This window comes from Coccinella septempunctata, chromosome 8, assembly GCF_907165205.1.
Source record: "Coccinella septempunctata chromosome 8, icCocSept1.1, whole genome shotgun sequence".
NCBI classification, from domain to species: domain Eukaryota; kingdom Metazoa; phylum Arthropoda; class Insecta; order Coleoptera; family Coccinellidae; genus Coccinella; species Coccinella septempunctata.
Genome location: NC_058196.1, coordinates 29,480,771 through 29,489,923, shown reverse-complemented (window position 1 = coordinate 29,489,923; position 9,153 = coordinate 29,480,771). Strand labels below are relative to the sequence as shown.

Here is a 9,153-nt window from a genome sequence, read left to right as displayed (position 1 = left end):
ACAAAACTTTTAAGTGTCTTTTTTACGACATGATACCAGTCAAAACCTCATTAACCCCATGCAATTCATCATGGAAAAACACTTTGGTAGACCCAACAGATGTAATGAAACAAGATTATATAACTATATAAATTTAATAAAAACAGTAACTATAAATACATAACTAATAACTAAACTCAGTACATTGTAGTTGGAGGACCAACTTATCATTTGACATAAATTTTCGGAACTTGATTTCTTGAGTGCAGACCGAATTTTTCGGTGGCATACAAGACAGCATCGTGGATTTTTGCGAAAGTTTTTATATCGGTTTGCAAAAACAGTCCACATTTCTCCATTACTTCATAGTTTGGTTCTGTGGAATAAAAAACCGATGAGCATTTTTGAGTGTTATAAGAAAACTGTTTCTCCACAAACCTGAAAGTCCAGCAAGGTAAATGGGGATATCAATTTTATGGAAACTGTCTGCCAGTACCCTCAACGATGAGACGCCAGACGGGTCTACGTAGCTCAATGACGAGAAGTCCAAAATGATCACCTTGATGTTCGTGTTCATTTTAGATAGTATTTTGTCGTATTTTCTTCTCGTCTCGTCCGTTTTTCCAAATTTTTCTACCTGTTACAGAAAAAAAAATTGAAACTACTGTTGCATTGCCCGATTTATACAGTTTTATTTCTTTCTTAACCTCACTCAGGATTATATGGAGAATTTCCATGAAATAAATTTTACTACTATCAACTTCGTTTTGTCAAATAATGATACAATAAGAAATGTCCTATATCAACCTCCTGCCTAAAATTGACCATTATTGAGATGTTCAACAAATATTACGTTTCTAAGGTGAGTTTAGTTTCGTTTATTTATATATTTTATTATCAAATAATTTGATTCATTCATTTTTGTTCATTGTTTGTGTAAATTTCCGCAAGAACTTCACAAAAGGAGATTACTTGCTCATTCTCATTCATGTCGAGTGTAATCAAGTTGTTGATAGAACAATTAGACCCCTCATTGAGAGATTACCTTATCGTCAAATAAGAGATTTTAGACATAATTTTGGGTTAAGATGAAAATAATAACTCCTTGTATATGGGAAATGAGTATTGTGTTCGATTTACCAGTTCAGTTATTTTGGCCAGGTTGTTCTTGTAGTGCAGCTGTTTTAGCGTGTTGATTTTTATATGTTTTGTAAATTCAGTTTTGAATAAATTCCTCATGGCGAAATTCAAGCCTCCATTGTAATGGAAAATCTTCATTCCAGGTATTTCCTTCGCCTTAAATGTTTCATAATTATTTATAATTCAATTCGAAGAATATCCTCCAACTTACTGTGTTGTATTTGTTCATGTCCAAGTACAAATCAGTGTGAGGAATGTGTCCCAGCAAACATATATACGGTTTAAACTCTAGTATCATGATCGATCCCAGTGACATTATGACTCCTATCAGTAATCCCAAATCTATACTGACTATTAGCGTGGTCAAGAAAGTAGTGAGCCAAACAAGTCCATCCAATTTGCTCAACTTGAAGAACTTGAAGAAATCTTTCACTTGCATCATCATCCCCTTTAATGCCACAACTATTATAGCAGATAGCACGCACTAAAATGAGTTGAATAGAATTTTTGGTGATATTACCAATTTTATTCACCTTGGGAAGTGGTTCAAAGAGGGGTCCAATGAACAGGAGGATGATCAGGAGGAGACCACAAGATACCATAGATGTTATCTGAGTTCTTCCGCCAACAGTTTGCTGTATCACTGTCCTGGATAGAGATGCTCCAAAAGGCATACATGAGAAGAAAGATCCGAAGATATTACCAGCGCCCTGAAAGATTTTTAATTCACGAATCTGTTGAATTCTCCTTTCAGAGTAGATTTAATTCATTTTCTTTCAAAATAAAGTCAAAAAAGTTACCTGTGCCAGAAGTTCCTGATTGGCATCGATATCATAGTTCAATTTCTGGGCAAATATTAGAGCCATCGATATGGTAACACTGTAAGATACGATACAAATCGTGAATGATTCTAATAGAACTGATTGTATCAAGCTGAAGGGAGGCAGAGCAGCTTCAGGTAAACTGAAAGAATCGCATCTCGTTAGACGAAGCAGAAAACACTTATAGCTTCAGCTTACCCACTGGGGATGTCCCCAACGATGGATATATCGTATTTTTCTTCGAAATTCCATACATAGGAAGCAGCACTTCCTACAATTATGGATGTTATCTCGATGGGTATTGGGAAAGATGAAAACTTGGCAAATTTCGGCTGTAAAAAATCTTGTTCATCTCATCACTGATTCTTTCAAGAACAATAAAAAATTCAAGATGATCCCTACCCTCAGTATTTCATTGCTGAACATGTTCACAATGATGGTGATCGCCGAGATCATCAGAGCAACCAGATTGGTGTTGGGTAACTCGTAGTATAGACTTTTGAAGATCTGAAAAAACAATATTCACACGGATTCACTAAGTTTGTCGACTATATTAACAATCTTACATTGAAAACTTGGAAGAAGCCTTTCTGGTTAGGTATTCTAACACCTAGAAGTTGCTTGATTTGAGTCGTAAAGACTGTGAAAGCTGCTGCAGTTGTGAAACCACTGACCAGAGTTTCTGATAATAATGCTGTAACACAACCCAATCGGAAAACGTACAGTACAAGCTGGAAAAAGGGTTTAAAATTTTACAATGATGATCTCGCAGATATCTGCTGAAATAGCCTATTATAATTTGAAGACTTTTTGAAAGCCTACATTTGGGAGAAAATTGGAGGAAATTGACCCTTTGAATACCCCAAACTTGAATGAATCTTCCAGTATCTAGAGAGGACAGTCTATTATCGATGTTTCTTATTGAAACCTTTTACGTCATTGCCTAGTTAAAATCATTAGGGTATAGACTATAGGAAAAATTGACTAATATGAGCTAAATTGATGTACCTGGAACAAACCAACGGTAAAAGTTACTGCTGTAGCCACTTGAATCGGTGTGTAGGAATAGTGAACCATTTGATGTACCGTAGAATCGTTTAAGTCTCTACTTTCAATGTCCAGATGCCTCAAATATGAAGGGTCGCTATATTGCAAAACTGCTCTACCAGTCATGAGGCAAACAATCGCGAAAGTACCTTGAAAAGTGGAAGAAAAATATCACAGGGTTCAAAAGAAAACTTTGGTCATTTTAATTTGGATTTTTTTTGAAATCATCATATAATAGTGTTTATTGGTTGGAGGCTCACTCAAAGAGATCGCCTGTTTGGCATAATTCTGAAGGCTGCTTAAAGCCACATTTCATGTTGTATTTATCTGTATATATGGGGAAATTAATGGCAGAGGTTCACTCTGTGTTTCCATTTCGATGTCCCAGTAGTTTGTGAGGATTCTGAATCAAATACAACAGAAATATTCTTATTTCCATGCCAACTGGAGGAGGCAATAAGTTTCAGTATTCGAAATCGATATAAGGCAAAAATTTCCATCGCAAATAAAGTGTATAATAACGAGTCATATCTTCATTCCTTAATTGGTCGTTTTTACGATATACTTTATCGCAGTAATTTGAATAAGGAAAAAATGCATTATTTCCACGAACTTACCCATTGAATTATGTCTGGATGTGCCGAAAACGAAATATATGAACACTGGAAAGAAAGCCATGTATATTCCAACGACAGGAGGCACATTACCCAACATGCCATATCCGATTCCTACAAAATGGGAAATAATATTTTTCAACTATGGTTTTCACAAATCTGGACAAAATATACATGCTTTGCTTCTATTCAAATGTCGAGTTACACAATATTTTGTCGCGTATATTTGAAATACAAAGCAGTTTGAAATAAATATTACAGAATAAAGTCAGTTTTAGGTAAAGGGTTGACTTTGGAAGTCAAAAACATTTTTTAGGTTCTCAGTCAGCCAGGTTTGGATCTCACCTTGTGGTATGTGCATAATAGCAACGGTGATACCAGCTATCAAATCTTTTAGGAATTCTTCCTTCCACTTGTATTTCGGTAGCCATTCTAGTATTGGAAACACCCCCTTTACAACCTTCTTCAATCGATTCGAATTACAATTGCAGCAATTATTTTCGTCATCTGCAAATTATACATAAATATTCGAAATATTCCAATGATCACCATTTGAAATGAGGCTGAGCTCATACTGTAAAAACTGTTATTATTGGCCAACCTCTATTTTTTCGTAATTATGATTTTTTGTGGTTGATTCCAAAATTTTCAACCCTTAAAGTCGATCGAAGCCAGGACTTGAGGGCTAAGTAGGTATAGGACGATGTTTTGATTGTTGTAGCAAGTGGTTTTGAAGATTAAAGCTGATGATCAATGATAAAAAGAGCATCGATGGACTCACTCAGTTTATTGGTCTTCTTGTAGTTGTAGTTCCTTCTTAACGCTTCATGTTCGTACAGGGGCCTCTCGATCTGGATGTGATGTTGAACTTCCATCAAAAAACTTTAACGAACTTCAACAGAAAACCTGATGGGGCGAAAACAATGCTCTCAATCGTTCAAATGAGATTCAGTGTGACAAGCACCGTTTATTAACTTCGGATACTGCACCATTCAAGCATAAATTACCTTCTTGGTCACCTTCCGGACTAATTAATAACTATTAATCCGGAGATTTTTTCAGAACTGAACCTATTCACGCAAGTACTGAGTCAAGTCCTTCACCTCTTTCGAAAATGTGATGTTAAATTACGCAATTTTCGAGTCGACTTATTTTTCAACTCGTAACTACGAACAAAACGTAGCGTTAATATTCAAATAATTGCTGTCGTAAATATTTGCTTACTGAGGGAATTCAATGATAAACTAACATCGCAGGCTTTTTTAAGCTCTGCCTTTAGCCTTTTAGGCCAGTAGCTCTAAAATCGACCGAATATGAAAAAATTGCAATCAAAGAATTCATTGCTGGAACAGTGTGCGCTTAAGTAAGGGGCTTAAGTATGCCCCCTGAAGGGGTATGGGGTATGTTCGTGGTTTTCTATCATATCTCTCGTAGGACAGAACATTTCGAAAAACTGTTGGGTATGGATATTGTAGAGCATTAAATTGAGCGTCAAATAAGACCAAATGCATGTATTTTAGACTAACCGTATCCTTTTTACAGGTTGTCAAAGTTGACCAAATTTTCAGTTAATGAAAAATATTCATTTCAACACAAGTTTTGTGGAAATATGGCCCAAAATAACCGAGAAATAAATAGTCATCTCTATCAGTTGTTGAGCATCAAAGTCTACGTCAAATGGCATCGAGAGCTTTTCTTTTTACCACCCATTTCAAAACAATTAAATTTCCAACAAAACTACATGAAAAATTGAGTTGTGGTATTTAAAACTATCAAATGGTTGCCCAGAGTATATTTAGAGGAAGGTTTTCAACAAAAAGCTACGAAATATATTCGACAAGCTTTGTTGCTTATGTACTGTAGAGTATTTCTTTATTCTATTTCAAATTGTAATAGAAACCAGCTTGTCTCGAACTTTGTGCAAACACGTGCACACCATTTGCCGATTAAATTGGCTCCTTTTTTGTGTATTAGTTCTCAGTAACTCTGCATAAACTCACCATTATTGTCTGAACCCAAGTTAGTAAGAATAATGCGATAATGAGTTGAAAATATGATAATATATTCCACTCAGGAATAATAATTTACTTCCAGGAAATTAACCCTGATCAATGCTGAATTGCCGTAAACCGTTATTCTTTAAACTCACTGAAACACATTAGTGGTGCACTTATTAACCGTTAACAATTGCAAGTAATTGTGCGTCAATTAAACTGTGTTCTTGGAAAATAAAACAAACTGAATATTAATGATTTACTGGCTCTTGCAACTCGGTTCGCTGCTTTGAATGTTCTTTTAGCGATTTCAGGAAGATATATCTACCAAGCACAACATAACTTTCTGTTTCCTTGCTTATCTAATTTGGTCTCAGAATTCCAAAAGTCTGATATTTCCAAAACTTCAGATCCGATCAATGTAAAAAAATAGTACTTGGCTCTATATTGATGTTTTGGACGTTCTTGCAAAATTTGAATGATCTGTGGAATAGTTTCTGAATTGCAGAATGTTTTAAATCATTCAAGCAAATTTTTCTGTGAATGTAGCATCATTAAAAAAACACCCCTTTTAAAAATTATCCTTTTCCATATTTTCTGTTAGCTTCTTTTGATTTCTTCTACCTCATGATCATTTTCAGTTCATTTTTTTTCGAAAGAAATAAAATAAGCCATACCTATATAGAGAAAACTCACGTAAATATTTTATCAGGAATCAAAAGGGAATGCGTGGTACATAATGGAAACAAATTACTGTTTTGTGCTTATAATTCCCTCTGACTATTCGAAATATATTTTGTCATTTCATCCATTAAGAAAAATCTATTGTGTTCAGTAACAGCGGTTTTATTGTTGGATATACCTGAACATTTATCTGATGCATCAAAGCGAAACGGTGTTCAAAATTTGATGTAACATTCTGAGTTCGAATATAAGGAAAAATGAAGACGAAAAAAGAAATTATGGCAGAGGGATTTCAAGATTTTTCATCTCAAACAACCATACATGGCTTGAATATTATAGGAATGCCTAAACTGCATATTTTCGAGAGGTAAAAACTAATTTGTAGACCTGATCCATTTTATTCGGTTTATTCATTCGATAGTGCATTCTTTCGAAAGGCTTTATTGCTTAGAACCAATTCTTCAATCAATTTTTCAAAGGAAAGAAAGTTTTTACGAAATTCATGAGTTTAACTTAATGTTGAATGAATATTTTTTTAAATTTTTCAAGATTTCAATATTTTTCTTTTTTCAATCTAGTGCAATATTCTGTAAAAGCTTTTCGTGATTGTGCCTGTGCAATCTTTTTTATTTTTCAGGATATTGTGGATTTTTATTGTATCTTGTGCTTTGGTAGCAGCAATATCTCTAACATTATCGAGCTTGAAAAGGTATTCCGAAAATCCAACGGTGGTTTCACTAGAAAAAGATTACAGGAACTGGATGAACCCATTCCCTGCAGTTACAGGCTGTTTCGTGAACAAAACAAACCTCGAAAAAGTTGCAGATTATATAAAAACGTAAGATTTTTTCATTGCATTGGATCTGAGTTCTAAAACAGACATTTCTCAGGAGATGGGGAGTTACAGATTCCGATGAAAAATTCGGGTATTACTCGGACTTTGTAACAATTGTTGCAAATACGTCTTATGAAACATTGTACCGTTATGAGAAGTTTATGGATGATCAAACACTCAACAATATTGATTTGCTGGAATTGTCCAGTGCTGTAAGCGTTCTTGAAAGATGGATTCCTTTTTTTATTTAATGTTTTTAGGTTCATCCAAATCTTGTTGGAACTCTGGTAACTTTCGAACACAAGAGGAAGCCAAAATGGAGTGTTGTTATAACCGAAATGGGTATTTGCTTTACGGTCAATAGTAAATTCGCACCACTGCTGAAAATAAAGTAAATACAATTGTAGTTTCTGAATCCGAATAATTGTTAAAAGTTCTTCTCCTTCTTTTTATACCCGAAGGGTATCATAATGCATTTATGTACAATTCCTCAATATTCTCATCACTCATATGTGTGTCAGCAACTGTTACATAACTGCTACATATCTGCTACATATTTGCTACATATTTGCCACATATTCGTACTCTTCTTGTGATGTCTTTGTGACAAAATACACACCTAGATGCTACATATCTGCTACATATTTGCTACATATCTGCTACATATTTGCTACATATTCGTACTTTTCTTGTGATGTCTTTGTGACAAAATGCACACCTAGATGTATTTTACTTTTTGAACTGCTTTGTAATATGGACATCTATAGATAGAAGCTGAAAATCTATCTGGTATTTTTTCAGAAATCAGTTGAGCAATGAAACAGACGATAGTGATGAAATTCACATTCTTCGCTGTCATTATTTGAACGGTTTGTGTTACGCCAGATATGATTCAGATCCAACACTGGCAGTGAAGGTAAATGATAACTATTCAATAATCGAAATACCTTTGATTTGTTCGAAAGAATTTTTTTTTTCAATATTTTAAACGCATCAACCATATACAAATTGCAACAATTTCTCTTCAATATTCGACAAAATCACAACCATATACTTTCCAGTACTACATCCATTCTTATCTGGATATTTTACATGCAACATCTGACGAGCCAGTTATTGTTGAGGAGAGTCAAGAGATGGATATCAGCTTCAGAATGCAAGAAACAACATCAAGTGCGTCTTTGAAGGATTTATCGCCCCTACAAAGGGGGTGTCGTTTTTACGACGAACCTTTAAACCCCGATCTGAAAGTTTACAGCACCAGTTTGTGTTACATGCAATGTAGGGAAGAAATAGCTTTGAAACTTTGTGGCTGTACTCCATTTTTTTATATCATCGGGAGACGTAAATATTTGAAGAAGGAATAAATTATGCCAATATCAATATGAAAAAAATTTCAGGTGGAAAAACATGTGATATCAAAGGCATGGTTTGTTTGTCTAAAAATTTACATATCCTACTCAAAAATCCATCAGAATTGAATTGCGTATGTCCTCAAGCATGCCATCTCATAACTTATATAAAACAGGTACCAAAGGTGACAAAATGGTAAGTAGCATTAAAAGGCTTCACTTTCAATATTCGATAGTTAATATTCCAGGGAATATGGATATTTCGATCAAAGAATAACTTTTAGATGGGGTCTCATTCCACCAACTACAAAATACATAAGAGATGTGATTTTTGGCATTGATAGTTTAGTCGGTTAGCATTAAAACATGTAAGCAAGGTTCAATGAACTGACTTTATTGATTTTTTAGCTTCCTCTGGAGGAACAGTTTCCCTCTTTCTTGGCATGAGTGTAATTGGCTTGATAGAATTCTTTTATTTGATTCTAGAAAATTTGGTGAAGTGTTGTATTAGGTTCAAGAGGAATAAAAAGGTTAAAACGAATGGCAGAAAATTTGTGAATTGAAAGACTTTGTATTTTACAATTGTTCAATTCCAGAATGAATGAATACAGCATATTGAACAATAACTTGTTGGTTGTGTTTCTTATCATCTGCTCCCTGTACAAAGTGTTATCCAACCTCTGTCAC

At 34.5% G+C, this 9,153-nt stretch overlaps 2 protein-coding genes across 4 annotated transcripts; one reads left to right on the top strand and one right to left on the bottom strand.

The window, feature by feature from the left end:
• Positions 1 to 118: 118 nt before the first annotated feature.
• On the bottom strand, positions 119 to 4,785 carry LOC123319172 (pendrin). 2 transcript variants are annotated; one of them, XM_044906033.1, is made up of 14 exons: positions 4,609 to 4,785; positions 4,383 to 4,507; positions 3,947 to 4,108; positions 3,605 to 3,715; positions 2,949 to 3,136; positions 2,507 to 2,671; positions 2,343 to 2,447; positions 2,139 to 2,272; positions 1,920 to 2,082; positions 1,653 to 1,829; positions 1,331 to 1,603; positions 1,120 to 1,275; positions 418 to 616; positions 119 to 355 (listed from the first exon to the last, which is right to left on the bottom strand). In XM_044906033.1, the coding sequence occupies exons 2-14, from the start codon at positions 4,474 to 4,476 to the stop codon at positions 207 to 209; spliced, it is 2,076 nt and encodes a 691-aa protein (XP_044761968.1). In that variant the 5' UTR covers positions 4,477 to 4,507; positions 4,609 to 4,785; the 3' UTR covers positions 119 to 206. The 2 variants fall into 2 exon arrangements, with proteins under 2 accessions (XP_044761968.1, XP_044761967.1); XM_044906032.1 differs by having other exon boundaries at positions 4,383 to 4,785.
• A 789-nt stretch (positions 4,786 to 5,574) lies between these two features.
• On the top strand, positions 5,575 to 9,092 carry LOC123318993 (sodium channel protein Nach-like). 2 transcript variants are annotated; one of them, XM_044905784.1, is made up of 10 exons: positions 5,575 to 5,874; positions 6,431 to 6,646; positions 6,917 to 7,117; positions 7,170 to 7,326; positions 7,375 to 7,505; positions 7,916 to 8,030; positions 8,176 to 8,458; positions 8,515 to 8,662; positions 8,715 to 8,818; positions 8,875 to 9,092. In XM_044905784.1, the coding sequence occupies exons 2-10, from the start codon at positions 6,537 to 6,539 to the stop codon at positions 9,027 to 9,029; spliced, it is 1,404 nt and encodes a 467-aa protein (XP_044761719.1). In that variant the 5' UTR covers positions 5,575 to 5,874; positions 6,431 to 6,536; the 3' UTR covers positions 9,030 to 9,092. The 2 variants fall into 2 exon arrangements, 1 of the variants encoding a protein (XP_044761719.1); XR_006538436.1 differs by lacking the exon at positions 5,575 to 5,874 and having other exon boundaries at positions 6,229 to 6,646; positions 8,751 to 8,818; positions 8,875 to 8,923.
• Positions 9,093 to 9,153: the final 61 nt, after the last annotated feature.

Coding starts and splice junctions, on each gene's coding strand:
- LOC123319172 (XM_044906032.1), bottom strand. CDS start 4,476: ATGGAAGTTCAACATCACATCCAGATCGAGAGGCCCCTGTACGAACAT. Junction 2,448..2,506: donor GCTTCTTCCAAGTTTTCAAT/GTAAGATTGTTA, acceptor TTGTTTTTTCAG/ATCTTCAAAAGTCTATACTA. Junction 1,604..1,652: donor TCTTTGAACCACTTCCCAAG/GTGAATAAAATT, acceptor AACTCATTTTAG/TGCGTGCTATCTGCTATAAT.
- LOC123318993 (XM_044905784.1), top strand. CDS start 6,537: ATGAAGACGAAAAAAGAAATTATGGCAGAGGGATTTCAAGATTTTTCA. Junction 7,506..7,915: donor GCACCACTGCTGAAAATAAA/GTAAATACAATT, acceptor GTATTTTTTCAG/AAATCAGTTGAGCAATGAAA. Junction 8,819..8,874: donor TGGCATTGATAGTTTAGTCG/GTTAGCATTAAA, acceptor TTGATTTTTTAG/CTTCCTCTGGAGGAACAGTT.